Consider the following 17,505-nt stretch of genomic DNA (forward strand, 5'->3'; position numbering starts at 1 on the left):
AATGCCGTGAGACTGGGTTGCTATCACACACTGAAATGCTCTCATATACACATGTGAAACACTCTCACACACATAAGAAACAATCTCTTATACACAAATGAAGCGCTATCATATACACATGAAATGCAATTTCAGTATGTTGTGAGAGGGATTTTAGTTGAAACGGAAGACATTTAAAAAAAAAAAAAAAAAGCTAAAACAATATTTTGTCCGTTTGCGCTTGTTCCATCATGTCTGCTCAGCAGCTTGCACGCAGCTTGCACAAAGCTTAACTGAGGCAGCAGCGTTGTTAAATAATATCCTGGCCTCAGCGGGGTCCCAGAAGCGTCTCGCCGCTCGAAATAGGATTCAAGTCTATTTTTCCACGCGACACGAGGCGTTGCAGAGGCGTCAGGCAGTAAGTAGACCGGTGACAGCATCCGGCCCATCCCCCAAATAAACTAATTTGCAGACCCTATCCCTCCGTAGTCTTTCAAGTAGGAGGAGAAATGCCAGCGTTCTCCTCCGGTTTACAGGCACTGTGTAAATTATATAGAATAATTATGATGATGAATGCATTTTTTTACCACTAAAATACAGCAACACATCTTTGATTCATGTCGTTTATAACTGGACTATTACACATATTATTAACTTTGTCTGTACAAAGTAGCCTGTCCAGGAAATATGCCCAAATCAACAAAAACTGCGAGCCGGCCAACACACTCTCACTCCCTAAGCGTCCAATAGCGACGTTTGGTCAGTGTCCGTGGCGTCCAATTGTGACGCTCCTAGGCTCCTTCAGCGTCATAAAGGGATGCAAATAGCTTTCAACTGATTGCAATGTATTCCCATCTGCGTCGGGATTTGACGCTCATGGAAGCACGGCATTCGTTTATGTCGGCTGCCCTTAAAGGTAATGTGAGCGTCCATTCCCAGGAGTAAAGGATGGCAGAAGACACTACACTACCCAGAATCCCCAGCTATCGTTTGGACTACACCATGTGCTCTTGACAAACCCCGTGATAGTCCTCAAGCTCTGTGATTGGAGAGTGTGCTCCAAGGGTTAAGCCGATTCTCGAACAGCACTTGAAATGGGATGGAACCACGGCAGACTGTCCAAAACTGGATTTGAACGGGTCCACCGCGTCCCCCCTCCCCCACCCCGTCCCCAGAACTACACATGCTGGCTATTCTGTTTCGCAACATGTTCTCTATGGCACGTCTCAACTGGGAGTTGTAGTTTTAAAAGACGTTTTCGTATTTCCCATAATAAGAAGTTGCCAGTATTAAACTGTGTATATCCCTGGAGGTTTAGGGGACAGGAAACACTCACATTTAAAACATATAATTAATAAATGGTGCCCATTATGGGCAGTATTAATATATATATACCCACATGCCAGCTAAGGTCAGAAGAGCTTTATTTAACAGCTGGTCTTATGTGTGTGACCCCTGTGATAACATTACATTACATTAATTGATAAGCCTGAAACATGCACTTGTCAAGGTTCAGAGGCACATTTTGCAAATATGGCAGTAGCCATCGATCAGCTTAAGATAAGATATACTTTATTGATCCCAAGTTGGAACATTTGCGTTACATCAGCATGTGTAACAGTTAAATATGCAGTTGTGTTTATTTGTAAATCATTTAGTATAATCACATAAATTCTGTGTTTTATATTCAACAATTCTATGTTCTTTATTTATTGATTGTTCAATACCTGACAAGGCCGGAGATGAAATATCTACATACATCTCATAAGAGTATAATACATTATGTATAATATCAGTTAAAATAAGTGCTTCAACATAGTTAACATTGCTGGAGGTATGCACACATATTGATAGATGTCTTGTAATGCACTATTGAGGAACCTGCAACCCAAGTTTTTCATTCAGTGCAGAACTACACCACAGTTGTGTAGGCCTATATGATATGTCAATAAACCTTAGAAAATCTTGAAATCTTGAAAGGGATGTGCAAAATAGTCATTACATACAGTCTTTAATTAACAATTAGTAGAGAATAACGAGTAATGAATATACTTTATAGGGATCGTATTAATATCTAATATTAAAAATATTGAAATTCAATAACATGCTTTAACCACCAGGTGTCCCTTTATATCAACTGTGCACCTTTATGGTGTAAATACAGCCTATCTACCAACTGGATCAAATATAAAAGTGAGCCGAATTAGTGTTGATACTGCAAGGAGACGTATTGTGTGAAAAGAAATGTAAGATGTTGTTTAATGGCTGATATATTTATGATCCACGTCACGTTTTCAGTTCCTCATGTTTGTCTTCTCATCAGGGCTCTATAAATACAGAACTACGGCATATATGTAATATGTAATGCAGCCGAACCGTGTATTACAATGCCGTTATGTGATGACTTTCAAAGAGAAAAGCAAGCACACTCGGAATAAGGTATTATTATTATTTTGGTCTGTTTCCGGTATTTGTTAATGACGATGTGCTCTGAGATGTGAGCCTGGAATTGCACAGGGGGGAAATAACGTATCTTTAGATGCGGATTTTGTTAAACTAATATGTTTAGGCTGTGGACCAACACTATACATTGACGGGGGAGGGGGTAGCAATAAAGATAACACCATTAAACAGTTACACAACATAACAGAAATAATATCGATAGCAGCGTCCCTAGCAACCACCTTGGTAACAATGAAAACGTCGCGATTTCCTGAAGTAATCTTCGTAATAACTAGCAAACTAAAGATCATGTACATCCACTGCACACATAATCTGAAATAACAACTCATATTTCTCGCATCAAATGACATCAAAACGCATTTTAATGGCCAAACTAACTTTAAAATAGGCATTTTACACCCAGAATAAAACGAATTTCGGCCATGTTTTCTTTTTCTGCAGGGAGACATTTGAAGATCACGTGACATAGACGCCAGCCATCGGAATGAATGGTGAAAAAAACGGGGTTTGTCAAACAGAGCACATGGTGTAGGCCAAATGATAGCTGGGGATTCTGGGTAGCGTAGTGTCTTCTGCCATCCTTTACTCAGAAAACATATTTGTTTCTCCGAATCGAAGGGGAAAAATACAAAAGCATTGCACACAATTTAAACCAATCAATGTTGTGTAATTAACAAGGATAATCTGGTGTTTTTTAGTCGATGAGTAGTGCAGATATCACTGTAAAATCAATCGACAGTAAGAGGAGTACTTACTTCCGGGTGTAAAATTCTCCGTTATCCAATGGGAATGGATGCTCACATTGCCTTTAAGGGCAGCCGGCATAAACGAATGCCGTGCTTCCATGAGCGTCAAATCCCGACGCAGATGGGAATACATTGCAATCAGTTGAAAGCTATTTGCGTCCCTTTATGACGCTGAAGGAGCCTAGGAGCGTCACAATTGGACGCCACGGACACTGACCAAACGTCGCTATTGGACGCTTAGGGAGTGAGAGTGTGTTGAGCCGGCAGGCAAGACGCTCCGCTTCTGAAACCTGCCCGGTAGTTTATGACGCCGGAGGAGGCCGGACTAAAACCCCGGTGCAGCCGTAACGCGTCGCAGGCGGACCCGGTGGAATCGAGGGGTAAGGGGAGCTGTAGTGGGCCGTTGCCCACCATGGGACGGGAAGAGGGACGATACCGTCCAGGATGTTCCCACTTGCAGTTCCAACAGGCGTTTGCGGCCCGGTTGTGGCCACGTTCAATAGCGTTCTAATAGATATTATTTAACAACGCTGCTTTCTCAGTTAAGCTTTGTGCAGGCTGCTGAGCAGACATGATGGAACGAATTTGCGCTTCTTCGCAGTTTTTTTAAAACGACTTCCGTTTCAACTGAAATCCCTCTCACAATATGTGTATATGAGAGCATTTCATGTGTGTGTGAGAGTGTTTCATGTGTGTGTGTGTGTGTGTGTGTGTGTGTGTGTGTGTGTGTGTGTGTGTGTGTGTGTGTGTGTGAGAGCGTTACATGTGTGTGTGCACGCGTGCCACATGTATATATGAGAGCATTTCATATGTGTGTGTGAGAGCGTTTCAGGTGTGTGTGAGAGCGTTGTATGTATGAGGGTATAGTGGTGTGTGTGAGAGAGAATGATAGTGTGTGTGAGAGAGGAATTGTAGTATGTATGAGGGTATAGTAGTAGTGGGTGTGTGTGTGTTACTTTACCGCTGCGTCGCGTCAAAATAGGATTCATCCTAATTTTAGAGGAGCCCTGCGCCGAGACGCTTCTGAGCCGTAACGCGCCGCGTCTGGTGGAATAGCACCCATTGACTAGAGTGGCCGCGATCATTGTGAACGCCGCGGCGCAGCCGTAACACGACACAGATGGACCCAGTGGAAACTGGGGTCGGCAACCCGCGGCTCTCGAGCCGCATGTGGCTCTTTAAGCCCTCTGTTCTGGCTCCCTTGAGCTTAGACAAAAATAAGAAGGAAATAAAATAAAATAAAAATATTTGTAGGACTATTTATATTTTGTTGCACGGTTGAAAATGTTTCGTATCTTGTATTTTGAGGTGATACTATTTATATATATTTATTTTAGGTCAACTCAAATATGCGTCATATCCTGCTACGGTCCCGCACCATCGCCTTTTCTTGCAGGCGAATAACCTGACCCCCGGCTCGATGAGCGAACTATGGATAAATCAAAGAAAATAATCTGAGGAACACAGAGGGTTTAATTCTGCTTGGTTAGAGTTATATGCTTGCACAGCAAACGATGCTGGCTTACCGGTATGTTTGATATGTGGAGAAAAGTTCTCAAAGGTGCTGCAGCCTTTACGTATTGGAGGAAAAACACGGAAGAAGAGGAAGACAGCTGACGATCTTCAGTCATAATTCAATCAGTTAACTCGTTTTATTTATTTCAAAGTGGGCCGATTTCAATTATATTCATTTTCTTCAAATGTGCAGAGGACTCCCCAAGTGCTGTGTTGATTTATTTTAAAGTGGGCCTGTGTATTTTTTTGTGTTCTCCTTATAAGAGTTATTTGTTTATTATTAGAGGTACACCATTTTCTATAATGTAATAAATAATAAATGCAAAAAAACTGTAGTTTTTGTCTATGATGTAACAATATATACAACTTTATAAGCTATCAAGCTATCAAATACGTTTTGCGGCTCCAGACAAAAACAATTGGTGGAAAAGGGGGCAAAATGGCTTTTTTGGTGAAAAAGGTTGCAGACCCCTGGGTTAGACGATAGGAGCTGATTGTTGGACTACAACAAAGGTGGTTTCGACTGCAACCCTTGTGTTTTTGAGATCTTAAGACAGTTTATGTGAGAGGACATTGTACTGGTTGTGAGAGAGTATACTTTAAAAGGAAGTCAGGTTGATCCAACAGGAAGCCAGTTTAAATATTCATTCCTTGACTGCTTTACAGCCTTGAAAACAAAGCCTGAAGCTGCTCAGAGCACGGCTACATTTGAGCTGCAATAAGAACTTTTGGTAACACTATATTAAGGTACATAAATTCACCATCAACTAGTTGATAATTAACATGCATATTAGCAGTATATTGGCCCTTTATTAGTCATTATAAAACACTTACTAACGACTTATTCTACATGACCAGATTATACAAGTAAGGCCATTAGTTGAGAGTTTTCCCTCAATAACCCTCTAATTAGTGCTTATTTATTGCAAGTAAGGAAGTTGTTGTACATGAGTTTTGGTCAATCTGCTCAATATGGGCTCAATAAGACAGTAGTACCTACTTTTTAGACTTAATTAACACTTATAGTTTCATGTCTTGTTACATAAGAATAGATCATATTTAATCCAAAAAAAATCTATTTGTGATCATACTGTGTGACCTGCTTGTATGTACACACTAGGTGTAGGCTACTGTTCTCTCTATTGCGGCTTTCACACCAGCGCTTTTCAGTTTCTAGCTCCGAGCGGGAGCTTTTCTGGTTCAGCTCCGGTTTCCCTTTTCAGCTCCCGCTCTGTGCACACCGCCCACTGGCGCCCCAGAGCTGCCTCTGCTGCGTCATGACGTCACCGTTTACATCGCTGATTTTCTCCCCAACGGCAGCTCACAACAACAACAACAACAGCGTCGGGTTGATGATCGTGTTGCTTTTAATCACACGAAGCCAGAATAAATTGAATAACGACTTCTCCAACCTTATACTTCGCTCCAGAGTGCCGTGGTTCATTGTTTATTAATGTGTTTCTGCAGCATTTACCGACCACTGCAGTGCTGGCTGCTCTTCCACGGGAGTTTATTCTCTCGTTAGCTCCCGGTTAGCTCACACTGCAGCGGCCGCTCTAAAGTATTCACTGTCCGACTCACACAAGCAGCTGATGCATATCCCCAGTTCCCCTTAGCCTAAGTGAATGTGTGTCAGTCTGAATTGACACTGTTTGGTATCACAACGCTGTTATGAAAGTTTCTCTGGTATAAAACGGGTGATGTTAGCATAGCAACCGAAGCTAAACTGACTACTTGCATCCGATAACTGAAATAATACAAAACAACACGTCTGCCTCTCTCCACAATGATCGATAACAGTGAACGGATGGTCAAAGTAAGGTACAAATAAACAGAATCACACGAAGCCTGGTTAATGTTGCCTGACTTTATAAAGTGTGTTTATAGGCACTACTGCTTGTAGGCAGGCATGACAGTCGACCCATGGGAGGTGGGTTTAGTTTCCTGCACGCCTCGATGTAAGAGAGACATAAGCGACGTCGCCTCTTAGCTCCAAAGCTCTTGCCTCTGGACCGACAATTTTTTGGAGCTGGAAATGAAGCGGATTCCGGAGCTAAGAGCCGGCGCCGCTGCGGTGTGAACAGGAAAACCCGGCGCTTTTCAGGCTCTAGCTCCGAGCCGGAGCTGAAAAGGCGCTGGTGTGAAAGGGGCATATGTGCTGTCCTGTCTCAGTGTGAACAGAGATTAAACAGCCAGCCAAAGTCTTTTGAGAACCAGGGAATCAGCAGCCATGCTCCTTTATTGACTTATCTGCAGTCTACTGACATTCAAACGGAGTTAAACTATAACAAAAGAAGATACAAGGCACTTATGGATCTCATACATGCAAGTGTAACATACACAGATTAACACATAGGACTGCTAAGTGTAAACAAGGTAAATATAGCTAATGCTAGCTGTGCAATAAGCATGTATACAGGCTAGTATGGCTAATGCTAGCGTGTATGCTAGCGCAAATGCTAACGCATTTTAACGCAGTTTAAACATCTCTAATTGTCATCACATAAACACAATACATGTTACTAATCCTTACAGCCAGTGTAAGTGTCAGGCTTACACTTACAGTCACTGCTTTCTGACGGACTTGATCCTTTTACTTCAGGTTGCACAGGGAAAATTAGTAGTAGTCTACTGCCATTGTGGGCGGTGTCCGTCAAACAAAAAACGTAGAGCCAATCAGGAACTGAGAATTTAGTCCAACATCCTTTTCGAAACTCACTTCCTTTTCAATCATACTCTCTCACTCACATAACTGTTCTTATGCACACACCCTATCATTCTGTTTTATACACATACCTATAGTCATTCACATGAACTTATTAGTACCTCTTATAAGCCATTATTCGGCCTTTCATTCACTGCTATTCTGTTTTACATATATGACTATTGTTATTAACATGAAATACTATTCCCTCTTACAAAGGTTATTTTTCTGTCTTACATACATTGTTTACCGATTACACACATACTACTATCCTCTTTCACATACACTATTATAATGTTCTAATGTTCTAATAGTTGTTTGTGAAAGACAATAGTGGTGTGTGCACGAGAGTATGATGGTGCGTTTAAGAGAATTGGTTTTTGTGTGTGAGAGAGAATAGTTATTTATGTATGATAGTAAATGAAGGAAGGAATGACAGTACGTTAAAGAAGGTATGATGCTGTGTGTGAAAGAGGCTCGCTGCAAAAGTTGAGCAATGTTCAACTTTTGAAGCTTTGACGGAAGCGTCAGCCATTCGAATCATATGCCAGTACAAGCTCTAGCCAATCAAACCACTGCTTGTGTGTCCGGGGCGGGAGATTCAGGTGATTGGTCGTTGGTCTAGCTTCAGACATGCCCGCTGGCAAGCGACAACGCACGCCGCTGTGTGCTGTGGACGGGCCGTAAGAGTCTCTGATCAGTCCCTTAATTAATATCATTGACCAGGATGGTCATGCCAATATAAACTAAACAATGATGTATTTATAATGAAAAATCTCTTATAATAATAATAATTTATTCTTCTATTTGTGTTTACAGAAATATGGATCCATTGCTCCGAGGTAACAACCAAACAAGCAATATGTTTTCAATGAACATGTAGAGCTATTTAACTTTCAGTAATAAATATTAAACTTATTCTCTGTCCTGCCTTCTCCTCCTTACTGTGTCCTCATCTTGTTCTGCCTCCTCCTTTCCTCCTCAGGTTCAGAGAAATACAGGAGCTCCAGAACAAGAAGGAGAGGGTCTTCAGCTCTCTGAACTTTAAAACAGATTTTAACCACAATGACATTAAACTCACCGTGTGGAAGAGACTGCAGAGAAAAGTCCAGCCAGGTTCATATTACTATGTAACCATATTACTTTATCTCTGTTTGTGTGTGTCTACCTTTACTTCTCTAACTGGTAATATCCTCCTCCTCCTCCTGCCAGCTCCGGAGCTGTTGAGGCTGGATCCTCAGACTGCTCACCCCATGTTGGAGCTCCATGGGGACACAGCGGTGAGCTGTGGGGCTCTGCTGCGGAGGCTTCCTGATAATCCGGAGAGGTTCAGTTACAATTACTGTGTCCTCGCCAACCCAGGCTTCTCCTCAGGGAAACACTACTGGGAGGTAAACCCTGCTGCAGAGGCACATGATTCATTCACACACTACTGTTCTTCACTACATTAAAAATACTCTTTGTATATTTTGGCTTTGTGAGGTCATGATACATATTCTATGTCTAAAGGCCCTGACACACCGAGCCGATTTTGACCGTCGATAGATCTCTGGCCGTCGATGTCGCCCTACTGAGATTGGTGTGTCCCGCACCATTGTGTCTTTTTGGCCGTGCCGACACCCTCCACTGCCGATTCACCTTGTTGAATTGGCAGCGGAGGCTGTCGGCAAAAATAAATCACTCCTATTGGCTGTTCAGTTTAGCGAAACACTATTTGCCTGAATGGGAGTGGAGCAAGCGGCAAATTCTGGGGCAGAGCCGTGGGACGCCAATAAGGAAGTGCCATAAACTGCAGTTCATCTATTGGTCGATAGGCGATGACTGCAGAAAGGATGAATTTCCATAGACCCCCATGTTAAAATGCCCAACTTTACAGCAGTAATAAACATGTTTCTACCTCTGGATGCAATACAAATTATTCGGGATATAGTTGGATTCCACCTTAATGATTATTAATTGTTGAGTGAATTGTTTTATAACGCAACCCTTTTATTTATATTAGGTCTTAACGTTTTTGCATATATTAGGGCGTGGTCACTTTGATGGACAGGTACGTGCCTCACTGTCAGCTAATAACAACTTGTCCACTCTGCTAGGCTACAACGTTAGCTAGTTGTAGTTCCTGTACTTGACCCTTTGTGCCTTTTAGGGAATGTTGTTACAAATACCAGACAATTAAAATGTCGTGCTGTGCGGTTGAATGTACTAACAGAACTTCCAAGAAGTCTAAAATGATAATATTATACATGTTAACCCCGTTAGCAGGTGTTTGTGTGCTTGTTATATAGCTTATTAGCCAGCTAAGGGACATAACCCTTTGTACATACATATACAGTTTAGTTTATGATTCAGCCTTGGGTAAGACTTTTATAGTCTATGGCTATGACGCCCATAATGCTAAACGGGAGCAAATGTTAAAAGAGGACCCAATTATCCCAATGGTGGCAGCCGGAGCTAACGGAGCCGCAGGGGGCTAGCTCCAGCCGGCGTCCCGGAGCTAGCCCCCTGCGGCTCCGGCCAGCGGAGTCCGGTGTTATAACTGGAGATCAAGGAATGCAGCGAAACGCGGACTTGGTTTGCCTGCAGCCCGCTGTAGTATTAGCTAAATAAATTACAATAAATTGTTCTGCTATGTATTGGTACTTCTTTTATTTTATTAACGTGTGAATAACAAAAAATAGCTAATTCTCTTGCAGATTGTGTCGTTTGATTGTGAATGTAACATTTATATAGTGGAACACTGTTTTATCAAAACCAAAGTGCCACACAGTAAATTGGTATGCATGTATTTCATGTTAGCTTAGCTTCTTAGCCTGAGCTAGCTCTGTTACTTCCAGCTCGGAGGCAGCAGGTCCCGCCTCGGCTCCGCCTCTTTTCCCTTATTTGGATCAGGCTGGAGCAGTTAGACTCTGACATCACTGTCGAGCCGTTAGTGGCCGACTCCGCCTACAAAGGGCTTCTCGGCAACTCTGCAGAATCCAATGGGTGACGTCACGGACACTACGTCCATTTATATATACATTCTATGGAGTGGAGCAGTACAGTACTTAAAGGGGTCCTATTATGCAAAATGCACTTTTTGATGTCTTTTATACATAAATATGTGTCCCTGGTGTGTCACAAAGTGTCAGAAAACAAAACTCTCTCTTTTTCTTCCGTACCCATATCTCAACAAAAAAAAGAAAAAACAGGGGGTTGCTAAGAAGCAGATCCAGAATCATCTCCAGCACACGTGACACGCCCCAACCTATATTCTCCGGCACACGTGACACGTCCCAAACTATCGTCTCCATTTACAGTCGCAGCTGTGTGTCTGTGTATTCAGCAGGATGTCTGCTGGAGGCTTAAGTTGTTATATATATAATAATGGCACTGTTCTAGCGGTAAACACTTAAGAAAGAACATGTCAAGCTATGTGCTGTATCAGAAACAATGCACGGCGTGTTTTCGGAGTAATATGCTGTGTGTTGTAGTGCAGAGAGAAGGGAGTCAGAGGCGGTGCATCGAAGGTACGAAGTTGGCTTTATTAAGCAGGAGAAAAGCACATGTGGTCGGCTTGAAGACCGGGAAGCAAAGAAAAAGAAGAAAGGGGGGCACACAATAAGTAGTCAACATCATATGTGTCCGTGTGGAAACAATACCCCCAACCCGTAGTTCCATGAGTGAATTATGTAACCTAGATAATTAGTGATCACTCACACAAGCCCCCCCAGAATTCAACCATGGACACAATCCTCGCGTCCGGGAGGAAGCACCAAAGGGGCCAAGGAGGGTGGGGCCGCAGGCGAGGGCCGGGCCACGGAATGGGCCGTAGGAAGGAGGCCGCAGAAGAGGGTAGGGGCCCCAACGAGGGCGAGGGCATCCCCACCGGGGGGTGGGGGGCGGGCCATGGAACGGGCCGTCGAAAGGGGGCCGCAGAGGGCCGTGGTAGGCGTTGTGGCGGATGAAGACAACATCCGCCAGCCGTAGAAAGCTGGGTCGCTGTGCTGCAACGTGGGGACGGGCGTGAATATCCCGGTGGTCTCCAGCGGTCCCCAGCAGGAAGGAGCGCAGCCCGGCCGCACGAGAGCGTGCAGCGGCGGCAGGCACGAAGTCCTCGGGAGGAAGGAGCGGTATCCCCGGGAGGCAGGAGCAGTCCCCCTGGGAGGAAGGAGCCGTGGAAGGGAAGAGGCGAGACGGGGTCCAGAAGTGCGCCACCCAGGCGCCGATGACAGTATGGGCGACGTCCGAAGCCGCCGTCGAGGCAAACCATGAGCCGCGGTTAGAGGAGAGGCCAGGCAGGGTCCAGTAGAGCGCCACCCAGGCGGCGATGAAAGCGGCGATGAAAGCGTGGACAACGTCCGAAGCCGCTGCAGAGGAAAGAGGCCAGACAGGGTCCCGAAGCGCGCCACCCATGGGCCGATGAAAGCATGGGCGACGTCCGAAACTGTCGAGACGAGACAGGGTCCAGAAGTGCGCCACCCAGGCGCCGATGAAAACGTGGGCGACGTCCAAAACCGCCGTCGAGGTGGTGAAAAAGCGAGTGTCCACACGAGGTCGACCGTCCAATCGAACCTCCTCTCAGGCACCGGAAAAAGTTCAAAAGGGTCGTCTTGTCCACGGTCAAAAACAGGTGGGCAAAAATGTACGAGGATCCACACGAGGTCAACCAGGCTTGGTCGAACCTCCTCTCCGGCACCACCAAAAAGGGTTAACAGTTAGCCGTTAGTTGTCGTTAGCAGTTAGCCGTCATTGTTAGCTGTTAGCTGTTGTTAGCCGTCAGTAGCTGCTAGCCGTTAGCTGTCGTGGTTAGCTGTTAGCCGGTGTCGACGGCCGCTAGCTGTAAGCCGGTAGCCGTTAGTCGATGTCGTCGGCCCCGGAGTCTCTGCCAGGCGGCGTGCCTCTACCAGGGAAGTGTAGTGGCCAGCACCCCAGGGGTAAATCGCCGGGCGGCCAGGAAGAACCGGTCAGCTTCTTCGGCTAAAGCGCGGGGCTCCACACTAGCCGTGTTAGCGAGCGCAGCCTGGACATGCAGCCGCATGTCCCGGAGAAACAGCTCCATGAAAAAGAAGTCGGGCATGAAAAACGATGCGGGAATGGCGAGCGATGTCCTTGGCCATTCCGCAGAGGGCGCACCGAGCCTCAATCCGTGTGCACGAGGCAGTCACGGACGTCTACAAAAATCTCCAGCAGTTTGCGAAAAACGGCGTTTCTAGCCATGTTCGGTCCAGTCTCGGAAACTTGCCTCTTTTGAATGACGAATACACACTACCGCCGCCTGCTGGTAAGGAGAGTTATTGTGACTCACGCATGAGTCATGAGTCGCATGAGTCGTGCGTACGTGCTACTTGGCCGTCGGCTGAAGTCTTTGCGGTGTGTTCCAGTGTGACTGTTTGGCCAAGACTCAGGAGACGTGAGGCGACACAACAGTCGGGTCCGTCGGTACGTGTTCTTTGGTGTCAGCTTGGTGTGTCAGGGCCTTTAAAGGTCTCCTATCAGGCAAAATGTGTCCCCGGTGTAAGGAGACTCACAAAGTGTCTGAGTATCTGGGTAGAATCCTCCTTCATGAGCAGCCGGAAGCTCCCCCACTTCTTTTTAAAGCTACGGACCCAGAATCAGCACTTCTCTAACAGGGCTGAAATAGAGGGCTAAAATGGGTGATCTATAAAAATAGTATAATGGACCTTTAAAATATTGTATACAGTGTTTCCTCTTTATTGTTTTTAAAAGTGAAGCTTTCTGCCTCAGAAAGGGATGATAGATTATGGTAAAGTCTGTTGTTATCTGTAATACAATACTTTGAATATATTATAAATATATTCCCATGAGAAACAAACATTGTATCAGAATGTAATACAATACACATTAGTACAATGACATTACATTGGGCTAAACTCAAGGCCCAGCTGCCCAGAAGCATACTGTAAATACTGTTACTTACAGGAAATACTGTCAACATTATAGAGATCTGAGAATAGACTACTTTGACTAAACTCACACTCAACTGTAGTGGCAATTAAAAAGAGAAATACTACACTCTTTCTGGGGTTGCAATATAATCAGTGCAGACATCCAAAAAGGTAACTAAGAAAATACTGTAGTAATGTGTTACTTTCATACAGTAAAATTAACTGACTCTTGTAGAGTCACATGACTTTCCATACACTCCTGTAGGTTTTTTCTGAAGTTTTTATGCTGCTTCTATTTTGTCCAGGTGGAGGTTGCTAAAAAACCTAAATGGCGCCTTGGTTTGATCAAAGGAACGGCCAATCGTAAAGCCAAGCTGGGGAAGAGTCCAGAGAGTGGGGTGTGGCTGATCGGGCTGAAGGATGGGGTGTATGAAGCCTTCACTTCACCCAGGGTGGTCCTCCCGCTCTCATCCCCGCCCCGCCGGCTGGGCCTCTTTCTCGACTACGAGGGAAGGGTTCTGACTTTCTATAACAGCGACAGTCCTGACGAGCTTGGTTTCATCTACAGCTTCAGACTTGAGGTCCAGGGGAAAGTGTACCCCCTGCTGGATGTTTGTTGGCATGACAGAGGACACAACAAACAACCCCTGGTCCTCCCACAGCCTCACAGGGAGCACCTCCTCCCTTCCCTGGTCTTCCCCCAGCCCCTCAGAGAGGACCTCCTTCTCCAGCCAAAGAAACACGACGATAAGTTTACCGCTTCAGAAACACAACAAGCTTAAAGAAACCAGCTTGGAGTTATTAAAGTTACTCAGGTTCCAGGGTAGCTTTATTGTCATTACTTTTAGTGCATTGCATGAATTGCAACTAGGCCTGTCACGATAATACATTTTGTTGGACGATACATTTTCCCGGAAATTATTACGATAAACGATAATATTGTCGGCACCGTTGTAAGACCATTTTGGACCTCTGACATAATGATTATTAAAATATATAAATTATATATAATAAATAAAACAAATAAATGAAATTTTGAAAAAAATTATTAAATCACACACAACCAAAACAATTAATTACTGGGGCTGGAAAACAGAGCTCTCTCTCTCTCTCTCTCTCTCTCTCTCTCTCTCTCTCTCTCTCTCTCTCTCTCTCTCTCTCTCTCTCTCTCTCTCTCTCTCCCTCTCTCTCTCTCTCTCTCTATATATATATATATATAAATAAATAAAGATGAGCACACATTGTCTCACAAGCAAAAAAAACTCCTTAAAACAACAGTCAAGTGTACAGTCCACTGTCAGATGCCAGATGCCTCAACAGGCCATATCCAAAACTGTATTTCAAAGATTTCGAGCAAGGAACACCAACATGTTTGCATTGTCATGTGTGAGCCCCGCCCTTCACAGCGCCCCACCCTTCACAGCACGCCGGGCCGGCAGCCACAGCGCGCCTCAAGTTCCCTCTCGAGTCCCCTCTCAAGTCACCTCTCAAGTCTCCTCTCGAGTTCCCTCTCAGGTCCGCTCTCGAGTCTCTTCTCGAGTCCCCTCTCAAGTCACCTCTCAAGTCCCCTTTCAAGTCACCTCTCGAGTCCCCTCTCAAGTCCCTACCCAATGTCCTGTGCCGTTGGAGGTTCCGCTGGGGGTCCTGCCTACTCCATGTCCTGTCCCGTTGGGGGTCCCGTCGACTACTCTTCTGCCAGGGGTCCTGCCAACCCTATGTCCTGTGCCGTTGGAGGTTCTGCCAACCCTATATCCTGTGCCGTTGGAGGTCCTGCCTACTACTCTTCTGCCGGGGGTCCTGCCAACCCTATGTCCTGTGCCGTTGGAGGTCCCGCCGACTACTCTTCTGCCGGGGGTCCTGCCAACTCCATGTCGGGGTTGGGGGTCCGCCGACACGTGCTACGCAGAGGGTCCTGCCGACACCAGCCCTTGGTGTAGCCCTCCTGTCTACGCCGGTCCCGTCAAGAGTCCCACCAGCTCCTGCTCTCGATCCCAGTGCTCCGGTGATCCAGCTGACACTGGAGGGGTCCCATTGCGGCGTACGTCGTCCTCCGGAGCTGTCCCGTCGCCGCCTTCCTGCCCGCCCTTCGGGGCTGTCCTGTCGCCGCCTTCTTGCCCGACCTTGTGCCCGGCCTCCTGAGTTCCCCAGCCGTGGCCTTCGCCCTCGAGCCCGGCCCCCTGACTCTTCCAGTCGCTGCCTTCGCCCTCATGCCCGGCCCCCTGACTCTTCCAGCCGCTGTGGCCTTCGCCCCTTTTTTAACTCTGCCTTGCCCCCGTGCCGTCCGCCCGAGACCCCCTCCTCGAACTCTGCCTTGCCCCCGGGCCGTCCGCCCAAGATTCCTACCATGAACTTTGCCTTGCCCCCGGGCCGTCCACCCGAGTCCCCCTTCTCGGCTTCTGCTTTGCCCTGGGATGTCCGTCCGAGTCCCTCCTCCGGTCCCCCTCCACCCACCCTGTTGGACGTTTTGGACTTTTTTTTTTTCCTTCTAAAAGGGGGGGGGGGGGGGGTAATGTCACGGTCTGTCTGTGTTGTGTTTTGTCTGTCTCTGGTTTCCTGTTTTATTTTTGAAAAGTGTTCACCCCCTGTCTTGTCTGTTGATTCCTGTCTCTGTGTTTGCCCTCCTGTGTCTGATTTCCTGATTGTGTTCATCTGGTGCCCCTGTGTTTTCTCCTCCCTCCTCACCTGTGTCTTGTTTGTGTGATTAGTCTTGTGTGCATTTAAGTTCTGGTTTTTCTGTCAATCCTTGTTTGTTTTTTGACTATGTTCACGGGGGAAGAGCTTTGTAGTTTTCTTGTAGCCTTTTAATAAAGGTATTTTCTGTTAAATCTGCGTTTGGGTCCTGCCTGCTTCACTCAACCCTGACAGCTACGTTGTGTGTTGTCTGGGTTTGCCTTCGCTGCCCTGAGTTTTGGTCGCATAGTGATGATACTTATACCTCTGGAATATGTGGAATCTCAGCTTTAATTTGATATATTGTTTGTGCAGACCGATAAGTAATACAATATCTCTTCCGTGAGTTCTGTGCTAAGTGCGTTTGCATTTTTTCGCTCAGTGCTAATTCAGAGGCTTGGTATTACCCTTGTGTTTCGTTTAACTAAAAATGGTTCATATTGTCAGTTAGCTGAGTTTCTTCCCGTTAGGTGGGTATGACACATTAATAGGTTGTTAAATGTTAAGAAGCCCTGAGACACAGTTTCGTGAAAATGTCGTGAAAAGCCCCAGCCGGCGGTGGCTATGGGGCTTAACAGGTTATTGATTCCAAGTTGGGAAATGTTTTCATTACAGCAGCATGTACAATATGCAATTTATTGTTACTTTGTAATTCTACTCCACTACAATTCAGAGGTTAACCTGGTATTTTTACTCCACTACATTTATTTTAGTTACTTTGCAGATTCTGATTAATGATGTGAAATATAAACAACCTTTAAATCAGACTTTAGTTTCACCGAGTTTTAAAAAAAAAAACAATATTTATTGATTCTTTTAATTTTCACAACACAATAATGTAGCACATACATGACAAGTACATAATTACAAAGCAAAAAGACAAAACATGACAAAAAACAGCTCAGTCTCAAACATACACATATGTAGGTGGTTACAGGGGTATCACATTTATGATTGATGATGAATTTAGGATGACAGGAGATTCATGAGGTTCCTTTAACAATAATAGCCGACAATTCAGGTCCAAAGTAAGGCTACCAGATTGTATAGAACTGATCAGATTTGGCATGAAAAACATTTGTGAGATATTCCAGGGGAACCAACTCAAATATAATCTCTCAAAGGCTGGCCCTTTGAGAGATGGGACCTGATCCTTAGTCCACTGTAATAAAATATGTTTCCTAGCAGCAAAAGTAAGGACATTATATAATCTTCTGTTCGCAGCAGTAGGTAGTGATTTGACTGGTAGACCTAACATCAAAGACAGCGGGTCCATATCTAAATGTCTATGAAATATCATTTCAACTACTATGTCAGACCAATATTTCTGAAGTTTGCAGCATGACCAGAAGCAATGGGTCAGGGTTTTAGACACATGGGAGAGAGTGAGGGGTTAAAACAGTGCTTGCGATTAGGGGATATATGTATCCTGTGTGTAATTCTCAACTGTATTGCTTTTGTTCTGGCACATATGGATATCTTTTTGGCATAATTCCAGACATCTTCCCATGTCTCCTCATCGATAGTGTGGAAATTGATG

The 17,505-nt window shown here is 45.1% G+C and overlaps 1 protein-coding gene across 1 annotated transcript; it reads left to right on the forward strand.

Moving 5' to 3' along the window:
* Positions 1 to 6,612: 6,612 nt before the first annotated feature.
* LOC139434857 (E3 ubiquitin-protein ligase TRIM50-like) lies at positions 6,613 to 14,077 on the forward strand. The gene is made up of 5 exons (XM_071204912.1): positions 6,613 to 6,633; positions 8,227 to 8,249; positions 8,393 to 8,523; positions 8,620 to 8,798; positions 13,601 to 14,077. The coding sequence occupies exons 1-5, from the start codon at positions 6,613 to 6,615 to the stop codon at positions 14,075 to 14,077; spliced, it is 831 nt and encodes a 276-aa protein (XP_071061013.1).
* Positions 14,078 to 17,505: the final 3,428 nt, after the last annotated feature.

Source organism: Pseudochaenichthys georgianus, chromosome 1, assembly GCF_902827115.2.
Source record: "Pseudochaenichthys georgianus chromosome 1, fPseGeo1.2, whole genome shotgun sequence".
NCBI classification, from domain to species: domain Eukaryota; kingdom Metazoa; phylum Chordata; class Actinopteri; order Perciformes; family Channichthyidae; genus Pseudochaenichthys; species Pseudochaenichthys georgianus.

Coding starts and splice junctions, on each gene's coding strand:
- LOC139434857 (XM_071204912.1), top strand. CDS start 6,613: ATGACAGTCGACCCATGGGAG. Junction 6,634..8,226: donor TGACAGTCGACCCATGGGAG/GTGGGTTTAGTT, acceptor TTGTGTTTACAG/AAATATGGATCCATTGCTCC. Junction 8,250..8,392: donor TATGGATCCATTGCTCCGAG/GTAACAACCAAA, acceptor TTTCCTCCTCAG/GTTCAGAGAAATACAGGAGC.